Below are 19,482 nucleotides of genomic sequence, written 5' to 3' on the forward strand. Positions count from 1 at the left end.
CTTGGAGGTGAGCTAACCGTCCTCTTACTGCCAACACTGGGTGAAACTGAATAAGAAGAAGCTGCTGGATCTGGTGTGAATTTCTGTCGAATATCCAACTTAAAATGAGCTTCACTGCAGTGTTTGCGCGCATGGATTGCACACAGTCTACGAATCCGTGGGCACGGATTATGAATCCGAGAGCATGGTTTATAAACCGTGTACATGGATTTACACATGGATCTTTTTTTTTTTTTTCTCAGCTGACCCCAGGGAAGCTCTGTAAATTTCCACTTTCACCAAGTAAAATTTTTTAACCAGCTTCAGCCCTAATTATCACTATCAAATATTAATTCAGTTTCAGAACTTTAACCTTTAAAAGCTAGTTTTTGAAGGAGAGAGACAGGGAGGGGGGAATTGTGACCTTCAGTGGCTGCTCCAAACACACACACCACTCTCTGAAATCCATATCAACACACACACACATCATTTTACTTGCGTACATTTGCTACATTGACCTCAGTGCTCCATAATATAGCAGCAATGCCCCTAGTGGAAACCAGGAAAATAGCATGTATTTATCCCATAGGGCAAACATGAGAAAATGGTTAACTCTGGTGGAAAATAGTAAAAACTACAATTTTGAAGCCAGGTCAGCTCTAGATTGAAAGCCTTATGTAATAGAATGCATGATTTTATGCTGAAAGGCTGAGGGGTCAAAGATTACAGTTTACATGGGTTTAATTGGGGACATTTTTGTCCATAAGGGTCCGAGTGTCTTTATTTTGGCTACACATTTCATTATAGTCTTATTATAGGAGCTGAGGTTGAACCAAAATTTTAATCAAAATCCACACCCTTGTCAAAATTTATGCCGTATGCATTAACACAGCCAAAATGATTGAAAAATCGCAAATTAAAAAGCCAAAAATGTCCCTAGTGAGGCACAAGGGTTAAACTGTCTATTATGGGATGAAATATAACACAATTTTCAGTCATGTTAATAGTGACAATACCAAGACATTTGAATTGTTATTCAACAGGGCATAAAATTATATATTTCCCACTTGAAACATGGCTACATTTTAACTAATTAATCAAAATAATCTGTTCATTGCCTCGAAGTAGAGTTAACATCCATTTGTATCTGTTAACAGAACACAGGCAGGACAAGGACTATTCTTTCAGATACGTTTGATCAATGGGTATTTTTTCAAGTAGCTCTGAATTATTAATATGGCCTTACAACCAATCTTTAATCTCTTTTATCTTTCTCTTTTTGGTGCTGAAATAAAGTGAATTGATTGATTGAGCTTAATATTAAGTGCCCATGAGAAAATAAATGGATCCAAGAAATCAAACTCTAAAAGCAAGCAGAGAGCATAATCGTTTATCATTACACATACGTATGTAGGTACCCATCCATGCATAACCTGGCTCCTGCCTTGTTCGCTTCCTAAAATATGTTGGTTTTCTTGCTACAATCATCATAACGTATGTGTTGCTAAACTAGTCTGAAATCCAACATCTGTGTTTGCAGGATGCACTTTGAGGCATCAGCCTGGCGAACAGGGCCCCACAGTGGATTAATGTGTCAGGAGAGGTGGGGGGGAAAGCGATAATTGCAGGACAGGTGGATTTAGCGAGGCTGGCAGACAATTATCAGCACTTTGTCATGGTCCCGCCACCAGCCCTGACATTACCTGTCTTTAATAGGCTTTAATTAGCCTGGGAAATTTCATTTACCCAAGATCAAGAGTGAAGAAACCAAAAGAAAAAAAGAAAAGGGGGAAAAAAAGTGAAAATACAGAATCTGTCTGGAATTTCAATGAGAAGTGGGACTAAATTTTAAAATGTCAAACATTTCCCAATTGTACAGCAGGCTTTAGTTGACTGGCTTCTGTGTAAAATTGGATAACATCCAGTCTCGTAGTAAATGGTGTAATGTACTTTGACTTAGCAATCACAACAGCTTTAAAGGTTGTGTTAAAAACCATCACACATTAAATGCCATGAGTGGAGATGATTGCATACATTTGGGGTTTTTAGGCTAGGGCATGTGGCAATGACTAAACACAAGGCAGTCATTTCTGTCATTGTTCCTTTATTTTCTGTATCTCTGATGTCTTTCCCCATCAGCTGTAAATGATCCTGTCAAATTATATACACAAAGAGAGGTGTATGATAAGGAAATAACTAAATCTGAGTTGATCTATGTTGATGTTTTAGTTCTACTCCTTTGTGCAAATGCTGTGTATTAATGTGTAACCCTAAAACTAAACGTGTTTACTTATTGCTTCAGAGTAAACAATGTCAATTTATTCTATTTTTTTCCAGAGAAATATATCAATGAGTATACTGTTCCTTATTTTTGGTGTTTGTTAAGCAATATCATGTAGATAGATGTCATATTTATTGCTTATAGTTAGATTGCTTTGATTTCCATTTTTGTAATCCTTGCAGATTGTACCTATATTGATTTCCTGCTTGCTTAATCTTGTTTAAACAGTTTCCCCTGTAAAATAGGAATAAGAACACTGCTGTGTGTATACTGTAAGTACAAATGTTCATTTTGGAATATTTGATTTCATAGGGGGTCATTTTGTTAAAATGAAATTGTAAAGATCAATTTAGGTTTTTATGGCATTAAACCTTATTTGAACTTGGCGCAGCATATTGTCATACTGAGTCAGCTCGCGTCTGTCAGTGCTCACAGTTGTCTCATTTCATTCCTATAAGGACTTCTCAACAGGATAAACACACCATTTTAAGAGGTACATTTCAGTGTAGCTTTTTAATGGCCAATAAATCTGTGTCCACAGGCGTGGATGATACCAGAGGTACACCTCAGGGAGCACATCCATTTTGCAGTGGCCATCAGGGACAGGGGTCTTTTCATTCGCTTCCATTACTCTTATCTGATCAGGGTGAGGCACCCACTCCTAAGGCATCAAGTCACACCAGGCTTTCCTGCTGCACACATCCAAATCCTTGGGAAATATCACTTTTCATGGTGTGAATACTGATAATTAAAGACACCCAAATAATAAATGATTCCCAGTTTGTTAGGTAATTGCCCCAGTCATACACTGATCTTACAATTAACACCAATCATTTGATTATGTTTACATCAAATTCACCAAGACGAAAATTTGGATTTACTTTTGGGGAATATTTTTTTTTGATGATTGTTACGGTTTTAACACCTTTTGTTGCTTCTTGATTAACACTTTAGACTAACAGTCTACGATCACACATTCACACATAATTTTTTCACTTGCTGCCGCCTCTACAGACCAGAATGTAACACAGCAACAAGACATGTTGTGTTTTCATATGTTCATGAATTCTTTTTTCTCTTAACTGCAAAGGCTCTGAGTCTACAAATGCTTTCTCCGTCTAGAGCTGATGTGTATTCCACAGCTGGATTTGACAAGTTCATGACCTTTAACTGGGTTTGTGAAAACGCTTTCTGGTAAAAACAAAACAAAGGAAACTACACAGTTAAGTGGACGAGTCTGGGGAAAGCACAGTTGTTAGAAAAGCATCTAAGAGTTTATCACAAAATACTGCCTGGGATGCACTGAGCACCACACGAACTGTTTCTTTAGTCTTAATCTGTCATTTCCTCATGTGGAAACGATGCTGACCAGACACCAAATTTTAGTTTAGGCAAACAGACGTGTCATTACTCAAGTGAAAGCACTACTGCAGCCCTGCTTTATTTAGGCCTGAAGTATAAGACAAGGGTATTTTATGTAAACCTTTTAACAATAAACTTGGTGAACCCATATTCATATTCAAGTGTTTGAAGTTCAGGTCCGCAGTGTCATTGTCCACTGCTTCTTTAACAATCTCATTTCCTACAATCCAAATGACTGAACAAATTTTTGATAGTGACGATGCCACTGCAGGTATCTTCTCTTTTAAGCGTCACAGTTAGTAGAGGAAAGCAAAAGAGGAAGATAAAAGGTTGGAGAGGCATCCTAAAGCAGAGATGGCATCAGGGCTTTTCCTGTGCTGAGAGGGGCGTACGAGGATCAGCGAGCTGTCGGTGAAGACGTCTCTGTTCCAGCAGGGAAGAGTGGCCTTGTGCACTTTAATTAGAGATTGTACCGAGCATTCACACATGAAACAAAAGGAAAAATGTCTTTCATGTATTATACAGGGTTCAGCGTTATTGATGTTACTTTGCTAATGCAGTGCACATTTACTTTTGATTATCACAGTGGACCACCTTAGCCTGACATCCACGTCCATTAAGACAACCATTAAAGAGAAACAGTGTGGATGATAATCACCATTCCTGAGTGACTGAAATCTAATATTTGACTTAATAAATCCCCAGTTAAAAAAAAAAAAAAAAAAAAAAGAGAAAAAGAAAAAACCTGGGCAACGTCAGACTGCTGGAAAATGTTTTAATGGGTTAATGCAGGCATTCTTGCAGACAACAACTTCCATCTTTTTTGCTTCCAAACAAAAGTTTCAACATCTCACCATGATACTGAATGATGAGTAATATCATGTAAAAATGATGCTACCCTTTTAATTTACAAAATCCTCTGAAGTGTCTGTCACACCACACTACATACGAGACGGACTGAATAAACATGACAACCCCTCATTCAAACACAGAATAACATTGCCAGTAGAAGTGATGCTCAGCATCCTACAAATATCCAAGCATGTTAGAGGAAATTTTTGCACATACTCAATTCATTTAATTCTGCACAAATATGTCAGATAATTGCAGAAAAGAAATTGTTAAACAATGAAATTGGTACTTGGACACTTTCTTTGACAATAACATGACCATGCATTAGTCTCTCCACTTTTAGTTAACCACAATATGAGAATATATAATATTTGCAAGTTGGCAATACTAAGGAAAGAAATTCTCAAAATTTAATCTATAACACTTCACAGATGTATGATCTGGAATATGTCATTCAAATGGGAGACTGGGTAAATACGTCCATATACTTCCAATGTTTTATAATATATTAGGGCCAAAGAATAGACACTTTTCCGTCTTACATGTACTATAAGAATTGACACTGGGTCTTCGTAATGGCAGATTACTTTTTTTCCCCCACATATATGCAATAGAACAGACTTTCTTGTACACTGGTCTTTTGAAGATGGTTCAACTGTCATTTACATAGAAATGGTGCCATCAATATGGGGCATACACATCTTTTAAAAAGTGTAAAGAACTGACCTTGCACTGAAAGTGTTCATGCTTTTTAATGTCTAGTCACAAAACGGGCTAAACATTACAAATATATAATATTTCCCATTTAGTTAAACCTTTGTTACGTTCCTATCGAACTCCATATCAAAATGACTATTCATGGGAACTAGTGCAACCTGGAGGAGGCCTGGTCTTTGTGACAAGGCAGGCACAGAGTAAAATAGACAAAGTACTCTAGAGCAGCTCCAGAGCAATGGCAGATATATTAAGGCCATTTTTTAAAATTACAGGAAAAAAAACAGTAGCAGACAGCTTGACTTGCTACCCAGGCTGAACAGAATTCAGTTGGGGCAGCAAAGCAAGCAAGCAACACCGATTGAATCAATTTTTTCCCAATCCATTGATGCCAGTAGTCCACGTGCCAGCCTCCCCACATCCCTGGCCAGAAAACTCCACTCTTCTTTATTCAAGTGTGTTCAGTTTTGGTGGAAATAGAGTGGTACCCTCGCTAGTCCTTCCTTTGTAAACCCATGCTTCACACCTCCAGTAAAGTCCTGGGGCACAATTGGGCAGTCAGGACTGTTTTAGACGCTTTCTGGGAAGACCAAAGGGTGGGCACTGTGCTGAAGCCAGGGCACGAAAGGCCTCGGCTACCAAGTGAGGGTGGGATTGGATCATTGACTTCCAGCCTGCAGTCTCCATTATATCCGTAGCATGACTGTAAGCACAGGCAAAATGAAGTTAACACTCAGACATGAGAACATTAAAACACTCAGGCATACACATTAAAAATCAATAAACATAAATGAGATCGTAATGACAAAGTAAATAAGGGGGACTTGATTGAGAAGCCGTATGATAAACTTGCAAAGAGACATCAGTGCTTCCAGCACATGTACGTAGGTTGAGATTAATGTATGATTAGAATATTTTCACATGTTGAATACAACAGAGCGGAAAACGTTTCAAGGTGTCCTATAAAAACACAGTTCATCATCTGAAAGAAATACTTCTCATAGTGACCATCTCCTGTCCGTTTAAAATTCTACAAATATTCCATTTCCAGGGTTTATCCAGGTATGAGTCTATTAATAACTTGGATACAAAGATATGGAGCTTCAAACTGAAAAGGCAAATAGCACTCTGTCTGCCTGGGCTAAAACAATGAATTCTAATGCATCTGGTGGGGGAAGAGATAAGAGTGTGTTATTAATCTTGTGTCACATATATCAGCTAATTACATACTTGCTATTCCAGTTCTTTCCATCTTTACAGCCCAGCTGTCTCAGGACACTGCACCTATGGCAAGGAGATAAAAAGGTAAGCATTCAGGGCTGGTAAACAGAAATGGCAGCAGGAATTTATCACTGGAGGTTTTTTTTTTTCTCCTCCCTGCGATACTTGCCTGTTGATAAAATCTATGGCTTGTGCTTTGAGCTGCTCGGCACTGTGCAAGTCTGCTAGGATGAGGGTGTCGGCCACATTCTCCACTGAAAGGCTGTTGCACAAGGCCTCTTCACACATGACCTTTAAACGCTCCAACGCGTACTTGGGGTGGTGGTGAGAGAGGGACACAAAAAGCAGCAGTTACAGTCAAGATGCAAAGTGGTAGTCTGTGATTTGAGGTGTGGCTTCAACTGCTCAACAAACATAAGAGATACAGGTGCAATCAGTTACTAAAATTGCGAATAATTATGGCTGCAGTAGAAATGGGGGGAGAAATGAACAGGATTCAAAACTTCACCACCAGCAGGGAGATTTATCACTTTAGGCTGTTGCTCAATATTTTGGCTCACTGTTCAGTTAAAACTCATCTATCAAATGTATGATCAGTAGTTATTCGCAATACACTTTGCTTAACCTACAAGACGGATGTGAGAACTGGTGAAAGAATGGTGGTGTCAAGAAAGGATTTAAGAGTACACAGGAGGCTTCAAATCACAGTCCTCTGGTGAAATATTGCATTATACCTATAAAGCTGCATTTATTACAAATGCAAAATGACATGAGCAAAAATATGTACATCTCCTGGCGGCATAATAACAGAAGGGGGGAAAAAAAATCCAAACTAGGGACTACAAAGCAGATTAAGTCTCCACGTCCTCTTGGAATTTAGCCCTTTCTACTCATTTGGGACAGTGTTATTCTGTACCGCCTATGTTTATTTTGAACAAAACACCGCCTCAAGTGAAGTTTTTTTTTTGTTGTTGTCATAAAGTATGTTTTCATACTGCTGAGACTTAAATCCTATTTCAGTGACACAATAATGTTTTTATACCAAGATAATGACCAAGGAATTTTCATTATCGCCACACGCCTACGTAGAATAGAAACCATATCACGAACTACAGCTTGAATGTGTTAACTTGAACCATCTTATGACTGTCTCAACAAAAGCAACATTATAAGCTTCGCAAACAGTATTTATTGAAGAGCGACTGGAATGTACAGAATTATATTTTACAAGGGTATAATATTTTTCATACCTTGTACAAACATCTTGTATTGAGGGGAAAAAAAGGTGGTGGGGGGGGGCTGAAATAGTCTATAATTTCACATTTTACCAATACTGAAATGATGCCACTTTAGATGCAGACTAACAGCTGTATAGTTACATTACAGATCACATTAGCCTCATTGACTTTCATTCAATGCTGGTCTCTCTATTGACTGGTGGAGGCTCCAAATGCTCGAGTAGAAGACAGCAAGGTGCATGACTGCCCATGACTATACTGTATCTCAACTTATTGTTTCATTGATGTAATTACTAACTTGACATAATTACTTGTAGTGATACAATAGTCAGAAACTGCCAAAAAATAACACACTTAAACAATGGAAAGCAACTTAAAAAATGAATTAGTGTTTGAATAAAAACTGAAATTCTCATCTCAGTCATTTTGATCAAGTTGATGGGTCCAAGTTCATGTATTTTGATAATGTTTGTAAAAAGCAAAGCAAGTGGTGAACCTGGGGATATTTCCAGGGTGGGGCAGGTGGCTAAAGCCTAAATAAATACAGGATCTACAGTATAAGGTAACACTGTTGTATGGTATTTAACATACAAACCAAAGCATTGTATAGCATTGCCTGTGAAAATGTTTAGCCAGGAATTAAGGAAATTATTTTTCTGCTTTGGAAAAACATCAACAAGACTTTCAGTTATTTTGACACTTACTTTGTCTGCAGCTGCCAGCAAATTGTCTGCCATCTTCTCCAGGTTTGGGGCCTTTCCTGTGTAGATGAAGCCCATCATTTCCTTAAAGACATCTGGGTCTACATCGCTGATGTCAACACGGTTCTGCCAGGGAAAAATAAAAAGACTCTTATTACCACTGTGTTACAGCGAGTGGTCATCGAGAACATGACAAGGTATTTTGAGCTACTGTACATGAAGAAGCGTTGAAGCAAATGTAACCAGTTATTCTTACCTTTTTACTCTCTTCCATTTCATGTTCAAACATAGCATTAAAGACCGGGGACCTTGCTGTCAAATAAATAAATTGGACACTGATAAATATAATGACCAGTCATCATATTATACAAATCATATCAAGGTATAAAGGCACTTTTACAAAACAGCGTTTAAAAAGGAGCAAATAAAAAAACTAACACAAAAAACCAGCTACAGAATACTGAATTATTACAGATGTTGCAAAATCCATGTAGCTGCCACTTTGTCAGCATTTCTCTCTGACCACTGCAGCTGCCACCACCATATCTAATGGAGCCAAGCTGGAAAAGAGAGCTAGACTTTCAATCTCCTGGATCCTACAGTCATCTGGGTCAAGCAGGGCCAAGCAATGGTAGTGGGGTGGATTAGCGCCCACTGCAGAACTAGGCCGCTACAAATCAAGCCAGGAATACAGACCCTCAGTAGCCTTTCAAGGTGCTTATGGCTCTCCATGAGAGGCCGTTAAGAACAGGCATGACATATCTCGCTAGGGCCAATTTGGGGGTTTCTCTCCTGGTTGCTGCTTACTAAAGGCCACGTTCAGACAGATATTAGCCCTGCGTGAAAAAAAACACAGCCCTCTCGCTCTGAATCAACAAGCCCGTAACAACGCAGCCCCCATGCACTGTTTTCTGTCTGAATCCCTGCAAGGTGCTGGGGGTAGAGGACCTTCTTACCTGCAAGGATGGATTTGTGGGCTTTGAACTCCTGCCCTCTCACATAGAGGCTGCAGTCTGTGAAGCGTGAACACTCCCACAGGTTCCCCAGGTCATCAGACAGCTGACACTCCGGTACCTTCAGCATGTTCATGTTGGACTGGCCAGAAATGTTAACAGAGTCCTGGACAACACTTACCTGTAACAAAAGAAACATTTCAGAGATAAAAAAAAAAAAAAAAATCACTGAAGCTGTCTCATCAAGGCTAAACATCCTAATACATCCAGCAGCAAATACTGTGTGTCTAACTGGTCTGGAGAAAAATATAATTTGTGTTTAATTAGCTCTTTTTAAAAAAGAGTTAAAGACTAACAAACCTGCAGTGGGAGGGACTCTTGCTTGCAAAAAAACAACAACACTTGAAACAAAAATTAATTAACTTTGCAGAAACACCTAATTGACGAGAAAAGGCATTCTGTCTTTAATTTGAATGTCATTTGTTTATCAAAGTGGCAGTTCCCTAAAAAATTGTTGAATCTATCTGGAACTTCTGTCTGGCACACTGTCTAATCCTGCCAGTATTTGGCCAATTGCATTTACATGAAAATTCATTGACACTTCATTTCATTTGTCCCTTGAAAAGACATTTTAGGAGACATTTATTCTTCCTGACATACGCAATTCAATTATTTTGAGAACAAGTGTAATTGTAAGTGATGTAAGATGGAAGAAGCATGTCACTCCCACACACACACAAGAGTTTAAAGGAAAAGTTTGTATTTTTTTTTGCTGCAACAGCACTTTCTGACCAAACGTCTGATCTGTGGTGTAATACAGTGCACAGCATGTGTAGGAATATGGAAGTTCTATAGTTTCGAAAATGTATTGCTAAAGGAAAAAGGTATTCTAAATATAAAGTACACTTAAACTGATATTGATTTTTTTAGTTGGGCCTTTCTTTAGGTGGCTAAAATACATCTTGCTGTTGTCTGCATCCACATTGCTTAGCTTCTGTACTGGTACTCCTGCCTGCTTCTCCAAACTGGGGGGTGCGGACCAGCATCTACTGCAGGTAATACACTGACTATATCCCACTTCAAAAAATACAAACTATCCCTTTAATGTCATTTGAAGCAATTGCTAACAATATATTCGCTACAGCTCATATCTACAGTCAGGTATAAACTGGTCTTGATAAGAATTAAGATACGCTAGCCTTGATTCCCTAAAGCAGTGTTTCCCCTATAATTGTACAGGCCTTGTGGGCCTCCAGGACAAGGAGAAGCGTTTGGGAGCCTCTGAGCAGCTCTGTTTTGAAACGTGAGTCAACGTCTATGTCGTTGCCTTGGAAACTCCTGGTAGCATAGCTCTTTTTAAGGAATAGGGCAGTGCATAAGCGTCGGAGTGGTTAAGTGAGAGAGCAAGCAGCAGAAAAGTGACGTGAATGCAAGCAGAGGAGAGGAAAAAGTTAGCAGTAAGTTGTCAATCTGGCAGTAAATGTGCAGTACAGGCTGCAGTGTGTTGGTTAATAAATGCTGCAGCTTCTCAAGGCCAAGAAAGGTCTCGTCTGTTTGCCCCAAAGTTAGCAACAATGGGTTAGAATGGGACCCACCCACCCCACCCCACCCCCACTGCCAGACCAAGGCAGTCAACCTAGGGGAAACACTGCTAAAGGTTGCACATAACATTTAAATCCAACAGAGATCTGATTTTGGTGGTTCCAGCAAAGACTGAATGAAACATGAAATCTACTACTCTGCTCGTCATCTGATTCAATATGATTCATTCTGATACTTCCAAAAGACACAGCAGCTTTCATAAAGTAATGTTAATACTTGATTCAGTCAACAACAATAATCTAGCATATATAACCCTCACACCAAAGATTTAGTTAAAAAAATAACATGCACTTTTTAGACAAACAGTGTCCCACATCCAACAAAACAGCAGCTCAGTAACGTTGCACAGGTAGGCAGCATTGGGAAAATGCCAGTGACACACATGAAAACATGTGGAATCAAACAGTTAAATTAAACACCTTAATGTGATTCTGATCATTTCAAACTTCTCAAATTAATAAAGTCGGCATTACAAAATCAAATCTATTCAGTGTCCATTTTTCACTCCTGGTCAACACAGAGACACAGTGTGTCACTAAAGTGACCAAATCATTCCACAGTTCAAGAAAAAAAAAAATCTCCTGTTCAGCCAACAAAATGGGTTTTTTGGTACAGCTGTCTGCACCATGTGGGAACGAGAAAAAGTGCTGCTCTGTGTTATCATGTGCAATTTTCGCAAAATTACAGCAATAATAAATAAAAAGATTGTGACTCTTATTAATTTGAGGAACAGAAAGAAAACCCAGAGTATGGCAATTACCTCACAGAACAGTGTGAGCTTGTCATCTGGCAGGAGTCCATTGGCTTCATCGAGGAGGAAATCTCTCCTGATAAATTTTTTGAAGCCCCAGTCTTTGCCTTGGACAAACCTGTATGCTCTTTGGCTTTCTGTAACAAAAAGAAAATAATGCTAAGTCTAGATATCGCCTTTTCTTGTGTTTGTAAAATGGAAAAATGAATATATTGGTGGTGTAAAAGGAACACCAATGTAGCATAACTGTATGTGATGCCGTTCTGGGTGCTTGTACTCACCCATCGCTTTTGTCTCCTCTCTTTTAGCGTTCAACAAAGAAAACTTGAACTTTGCTCTGACTTCACTTTTTGGACAACTAACAAGAAGTAAATACAATGACAGATAATCTTTGCTTTCATCATCAAGTCCCTTTGGATTGACTCGCAGACACCTGGGAAATAAACAGATAACACTGCATCAGTCGTTTTACATATTAGTAAAGACAGTCACAACTGGTTTTAATCACTTTTGACAAAACAAGACTATGATGAGTCTTCAGATGATTCTCAGAGCTTTGAGGGAGTGAGTGTGTAATTACTATGCAGGTTATCCACACTAGAACAAAACATGCAGACTTTTTAAGCAGCATTTATGTTTGTGTTTGGGGGAAGTTGGCATTTTCTTTTTTACATTAAACATAGATCCAAAAAGCAAATGCATGAGTTTCGTCCGTGTACTCACCATTTCATTTTGTCATTAGGGCCAGAGGAGAAGGTTGAGCTCTTCAACACCTCCCCCATTTCTTCTCTGCAAAAACTAAAGTTGTTTATGGTCCACATGTAGGAAAACTTTACAACTTTGACCTTGGAACAAGAAGAAACACACAGAACTGTCAGAACAAATCTGTGTTCTTTTCCATTTTCATTTTTAAAACACAGTAAAAAAAAAAAAAAGACTTGGGATGAAAATTTTACCTCCTCAAACTGAAAAAAATGTTTATTTTGACAGAAATTTTACCACTTATGTCTGAGAAAAAGCAGAAGCGTAAATAATAAAATTAATGATGAATACTTCAGTTTCAGGGTCCTGGTATTGTGTATGCTTGCTTGTTGTCATGGCTTACTGTACACTTGAATAGAGCCAGCATTAATGTTATTATAAATAATTGTGCTTTTCCTACTATGACATGTCAAAATGTCTGCAGTGAAAAAGGACTATTAACATAAGAACGGGAAGAAATTAAAGATGCCCAGTGATAGAACTTGAGATAATTTGACAAGCTATCTGTGACATGATAGATTCTATCACCTTGTATAAAACATGATTCAATTAGTTAAATTGTGTCCAAACCTGTGTGTAACACCAGCTCTCTGCCACAGGTCCACTTGACATCTCCCCAGGAGGAGGAGGGGTGGGAACCCGTGACATCACCAGTTTAGGGGTACCACTCACGTCCTTAAAGCACTAATTGTTCGAAGAAAACAATAAGAAGCATTAACTTTCCCAGAAACTAACAGAACAAAGATCACATATGAACTAAACTATAATGAAACTGGTCACAAAAAAAACCTTGCAAAAATCACATTAATTTTAATCTGTTTGTATCCAAATTGCTATAAAATGTAATGAAACAAAAAGTCTGCATTCTTTCTGCAACCTGAGGTCTTGTAATTAAGTGACACAAGACACCAAATTCTGGAAATCAGTTTAACCACAGTAGCTGACAACCTGAGACAGGCAGGAAAACAAAGTGAATAATTCATGCACCAGAATTTGGTGCAGTCAGCCGAAATTTACTCATGTGGTGTAGCCAAGAAGAGGGGGGCAGGAAATAGTGTGGGCGGGGTTGTAAACATAAACCGTGAGAGTTAGCATGGCTAGCGTGCAAACAACTACAACAACAACAAAGTTGTAAATAATGTAAAATAGACTGTTTTATCAAATATTTTACTGACAACATTTCACTTTTACAAATCCTACACATCAATTTGCTATTCTGTCAATTTTCAAACTTTTGAAAGCTCACCGAAAACTAAAATTCATTCTTAAAGCTAGCTACATAGCAGGACAGACAGACTGATTAACTTGCTATCCTCAGGTCCCACCACTAGTCTTATTTATGATTCATGAAATCTAATGCATCCAACCATGACACCTGAGGAGACATTCTGTTACACTTCATCTTTAGTTGCCACTTGTGTAGTCATGTGCACAGATTCTCTCACAACTTGAGTATAGTCTCAAACTGATTAATTTTGTAAATGAGGAGAGGAAGGAGGACACACATGCTCTCTAGACAATTAAACTGGATACACACAGTCAAAGTGGAAAACAACTTCTCATGTCACACTCTTGACTAACTGATGAGGTGAACTGGGTAGTTGTTACTAAACAAAGCTATTCAGTAACCACTGTGTAGCAAGCCAGTACAGATGATGGTGACAGAAGCAAATTCTACATGTTGTTTTCGTCAACTAACAGCCATTTATTTTTCATGTGCAAACATGCCACTTTCAAATATTCAGTCTTTGTGCCTTGAGTGTAACCATGATGATGACCACTACAATTATCCATTGCCATAGCTAAAAGTAAAGGTCAAATAGCCTGTGAAGTTTTCCTTAAACGCTACCAGCAATGGGTTGATTAAAGGTGAGGATGCAAGTTCACAAGAGGTCATTTAAAGATCATCTCAAACATGACAACACTTGTCTTCAATCTTGCAAGTGATGTCACAAACCCATTTGAAACAATAGTTGGTCAGAAATGTCAACTGTCACAAAAATGAGTATTGTGAGAAACCTAATCTTAGGGTTGGGTCATTTTCCAGTTTTGCCGGTCCGGGCTGGTGTACAAGCTTAAACCGGGTTGATTTTATGTGAACAGACTGAACCAGCATTTGTCATTATGGGATGTCTAAGCGTCTGACGCGGAGGCTCCGACACTGACAGGGCCGGCTGCTGCTGTCCACCCAGCTGGACGCCAAAGACAAGCTGGAGGAGGTAGGCTGACCTGGGCTAACGGTGCAGATCTCACCGATAACCTGGATAAACCCAGCCGGGCTGCTTACAGCTTCCAGCAGTCTGAGAGCAGCTCGTGTATATCATGTCCATTACATTCCTGAAATGTAATTTCATACATTTTAAGTCACTTAATCAGCATGACAGTTAAGACAACTGTACATCAAAGACAACACAACATCTGGCATGTTCACACAGGCACATTTACTGTAGCTGAATCAGATCTGTAAGTATTTTATGTTCCCTCCGACCCTGACATTCAGGGGATACATCCCCTTTTGGAGTGTCAGCACATTTAATTTCATTTTTCCCCCACAAAGTGAAGTTCATTTCAAAGCCTCCAAGCCCATGTCATCCCTCTCATTCCTCTGATCAAGTCATCTCAGAGTTAAATATTTCCAACTCTCCTTAAAGAGGTATAAACATAGTCCAAAATGCGGAACATATTTTAACTACTGACAAATGAGGATAGAGACAAATCCTCAAATGGTTTTGACATTATTTTGTAGCACTCAACAGGAGTAAGTTTTCACAGTGCTGTTTATTGTTCCCCTTGGATGGAGCAGTGACTCTCTAGATAAGTACTATTGGGTCTGTTTGACCCCCTCCCAGACAATCCTTGCTTAAACACTGCACATGAATAGCGGAATATTTAACGAACAGATATCAGGTTGCATGAGTCTACAGACATTTTCATGAAGTGACAGGTTAAACAACTGTTTTATAAAGTACACTGCTGCAAATTAACCACTTTTAGCTATAAAAAGTCAAATGTGAAATCTGAATCAGCATGAGCAAGAAAATTATAACCTTCACAGCACCTCTTGAATGGTTGAAAATGTTCAAAGATGGAGTTTATCTAGGTTATCACAGGATCCTTCATGGCCCCATCTTCATGTTCCAGTCTAGAGGGGAAAAGGCAGACATTAGTCCTGGGAAATGGACCTGATGTACCCATCTAAAAGTAATTAAAGTTAGCCTCTTACATGGCTTCCTACATTACTGAGGCATCTGGCAATTAAATAACTATTGTGTCAATACACCTGATCTACCACGGGGTATTAATTAATTATGTAAGTCTAATTGGGAATCCACATAGGAATCGAGAGGTGAGCAGAGCACGTTCTATCTCTCCAATCCACACCGACTCTGACCTGCATTCAGCGCCTCTGTTCGCAGAACCGGATGTCTGTCAGCAGCAGCTCCTGTCCAGCGGCCGGCTAACCTGCCTTCACGAGGCTGACTGACAGCAGAAATTTACTGAACCAAAATAGTTTCCATGTTGGCGCCATGGGAAGAAATCAACAGTGTTTGTATTTATTGATTCATTGATTTTATTTCCCCGCACACCAAAATGAGTGAGGGGAATCTGCCTGTAGTGAAACAGGTGAGCTCACAGACACACTGGGAGCCTTCATCAATGTAGATACTGTTAATAAGTTCAAAACATACATACAGTGGGATATTTGTGTGTTTTAAACAGGTGTCTGTGCAGATTACGCTTCACTAAACACGACAGAAATAGACTCAGAGCGTAAAAAAACGCAGGGAGTCTCTGTGAGACATGTGTCTCAAAGTCATTTAATAAAATGGAAGCATATCTGTTCCATGAGACGTGCAAGTGACAGACGTCACAAATATGTCACTACTATGTGAATTGGCTGTAAGTGTCAATACTTACAAAGTGACATCATTTGAAAATGAGAGCTTTCTACCCAATCAAGATCATTAGTTAAAGGATAGGTTCACAATTTTTCAAGTCTTAAAACAACAGTCAGGTGCCCGAATGAACATTAAAAGAGGATTTCCTTGACGTAATCATTCCTCTTGTTCATACCGACTATTTAAAGATCGCTTTCACATGTGCTTTCAATGCAAGTGATGAGGGACAAAATCCACAGTGTGTCCACACAGTCATTTTGTGCAAAATGCATTTTAAAGTTTATCTGAAGCTTAAATGAGGCTTCAGCAGTCTGAGTTAGTCGTATCAAGTGGATATCTGCCACATCTACTGTCTTTTTAGCATAAAATTCCCTCTGTGTTTCCTCAGACAGTGTTTCCCTGTTGACCTGCCGTGGAAATATAGTAACAAAAACAGGGACTTTGGCACTAAAGAGACTGTAATGTTAAAAGATATTGCCTTGATTTGACTCATTTGGACAGCTGAAGCTTCATATTAGTTTCAGATAAACTTTTAAATACATTTTCAAACAGAAGGATGGTTGTGGATTTCGGCCCCCATCACTTACGTTGTAAGTGCATTATGAAGGGATCTTCCAATGGCCAGTATGAACAGGGGGAATGATTATGGCAGGAAAAAGCTGTGTCAATGTTGATTTGGATACCTGGCTGTTGTTTTAAGACAGAATTGAAAAACAGTGAACCCATCCTTTAAACTAACATATCTAGCCCAATGTGGCACTGCAGGCTGTAAATACCTTACCATATCAAATGTTATTAACTGAGATTTTGATGATTTTTCGTGTAGCCTAGCCTTTAGCTGAATATTCGACACATAAACCGGCCAATTAAACTAGCTAACTCAAGATTAACCCGCAACTTTGTTTGGCTAACACATTAGCTAGAAATGTTGCTGTCTCGCCTTTCATACAACAGTAAGGATGCTATCCGAGCTGATATCTAGCTTGTTTGCATTAGTTGAAAGCTAAATGATCGTATCTTTCTTTAAGCCTCACAGATAACAGTTAGCATAACTCTAAATGCAATTCGAGATGTAAACGGATGTGACCAACCTTAATAGGAGAAAAAAATCGACATAGCTACAGTTCAATGTTAGCGTAACATCAGGTGTCAACACTAATTTCAAAACCATCAATATCGCTTTCACGATTTTACTCCACCAGGCTCATCGTTCTCTCTAGCTAATTTCACCAAGACTAGTATTTTCCGAGGACTATTAAAATGCATTAGCTACGACAATCTGTCAATTCTGTGTACAATACGTTTTTTTAGCTAACCCAAGCTAACATTAATGTTCTCACAAGCGAGATTAATGTTAATTTCCCTTTAGCTTTACACCGCAAATCCAGCTAACACTGACCAGCTAGCTTGACATATTATAACATATTACCGGGCAGACTTACATTAGTTGCGTTACTCCTCTGTTGCAACACCAACTAGCAAAGGATACATGAAGTTAAGTTAGTAATGTGCTGTTAAGACCCCGCGTTACCCGGTGTAAAACAAAAGGGGCCTTCATCCTGTGACAGGATGCTAACTAACCGAGCTAACGTAAACCCTCACGTTTTGGTACAATCTGCTGGTGGGAAAACAACGTCGGCTAACTAGCAGCTAGCCGAAGCTAATCTGTGCACTGACTGCCCACAAAAAGTTTAAAAAGACACGGTGACGGCGTACCTTTCAATTTCATACTTCCATATGTATCGAGTAATGCATATAGCTTTATGTCACAGTCGCTCCTTTCACCCTCCGTTACTTTAAACTGTTTTTCACTCAGACTCTTCACAAGGTTTCTTTGTCTAATTTATATCTGTGCTAGCTTACATCTGTCTAGCTGGCTGGTAGCTTTAGAGGCTAGACTGTATGTCTACTGCGCATGCGCGAAATTTGTATAACGTCCTGCTCCATCTCATCTGTGACAACTGCCACCAGTACAACAACATAGATTAAGAATAATAATATTTATATAAAGAAAAAATGTTATCCAGTGCTTTAATGTGACAGCTTATATGCATATTATTCAGGCAAGACACACAATAAAACACATTAACATTGTACATTTCTATTGTAAGACACCATATAGTAGTTTGCCCTCTTTCCACATGGACCTTAAAATATTCATGGTGCATGCATGGCAGTAATTCTGAAAGGGATCATTCAGACATTGAGTTATTTTATTTTTTATTTGAGTACAACTCACAGCTTAGGCTACATCTTCACTTTTACAAAAGAAGAAGAAGAACTAAGAAAGAATAACCACTCAGTCAGACTTGTTTGTCTGTTTCCCTCTTTTGGGATCCCCTCCTCTGAAAATAAACCATGATAATGATGATGATGCAGAGTAGGGCTGTGCGATATGACAATATATATTGTTTGACGATAGAAAAACGTATATTGTTTCATTTTATGTTATATCGTTTATATCGTGATGTCGCAAATCACACTCTTTATGGCAATATCTTTCGTCATTTGACGACACTTTGCATTCTTCCGCACAGTCGGATGTAAGGCAAAGGCAAAAGACGAAGGCAAGATGACATAAACAAACATGGAGTGTGCACAGGAGTCCAACGAGGAGCTCGTACCTAAGAAAGGGGATACTTCTGTCATATGGACATGGTTTGGGTATGAAAAGTTTGACTCGGACCAGAAAACTGTATTTTGCAAATTATGTCCCCTCATCAAACTCAAACACCAATAACCTCTTTTACCACCTACACAAAAGTCATGTCAAAGAGTACGGGGAGAGTCTACGGATGAGAGCCACGAAAGTACAGCAGAGTGCTCAAAAGAAACCCCAGACTGAGACATTCCAAGAAGCTTTTGCCCGCGGCACACCATATAGCAAAGATTCACGTTCAGCAGAAGGATTAATGTATAATGTAATAAGAAATAGGCCTTTCCATGTGGTCATTTTATATAAAATATTTATTCATTGAATTTACAGAAAATGGGCTATATCGTGATATGTATCGTTATCAGGATATGATATTACCTATATCATGATATGAGATTTTGGTCATATCGCCCAGCCCTAATGCAGAGTCTACAAAAAGGTCCCATATAAATGCAATGCAGTAAAATTTAGAATGATGAGAGATAAAATAAAGCCACAAAGAAAATGACAT

General features: G+C 38.8%; 1 protein-coding gene across 4 annotated transcripts; it reads right to left on the bottom strand.

Annotated features, from left to right (window-relative positions):
* Positions 1 to 4,380: 4,380 nt before the first annotated feature.
* On the bottom strand, positions 4,381 to 18,222 carry spopla (speckle type BTB/POZ protein like a). 4 transcript variants are annotated; one of them, XM_042426721.1, is made up of 13 exons: positions 18,032 to 18,222; positions 17,758 to 17,790; positions 15,475 to 15,558; positions 12,987 to 13,100; positions 12,378 to 12,499; positions 11,936 to 12,087; positions 11,664 to 11,791; positions 9,305 to 9,482; positions 8,605 to 8,660; positions 8,352 to 8,474; positions 6,579 to 6,721; positions 6,419 to 6,472; positions 4,381 to 5,891 (listed from the first exon to the last, which is right to left on the bottom strand). In XM_042426721.1, the coding sequence occupies exons 4-13, from the start codon at positions 13,062 to 13,064 to the stop codon at positions 5,747 to 5,749; spliced, it is 1,179 nt and encodes a 392-aa protein (XP_042282655.1). In that variant the 5' UTR covers positions 13,065 to 13,100; positions 15,475 to 15,558; positions 17,758 to 17,790; positions 18,032 to 18,222; the 3' UTR covers positions 4,381 to 5,746. The 4 variants fall into 4 exon arrangements, with proteins under 4 accessions (XP_042282655.1, XP_042282654.1, XP_042282656.1 ...); XM_042426720.1 differs by lacking the exon at positions 17,758 to 17,790; XM_042426722.1 differs by lacking the exon at positions 17,758 to 17,790 and having other exon boundaries at positions 15,464 to 15,558.
* Between the last annotated feature and the right edge of the window lie 1,260 nt (positions 18,223 to 19,482).

This window comes from Thunnus maccoyii, chromosome 11 (assembly GCF_910596095.1).
Source record: "Thunnus maccoyii chromosome 11, fThuMac1.1, whole genome shotgun sequence".
In the NCBI taxonomy this organism is placed as follows: Eukaryota; Metazoa; Chordata; class Actinopteri; order Scombriformes; family Scombridae; genus Thunnus; species Thunnus maccoyii.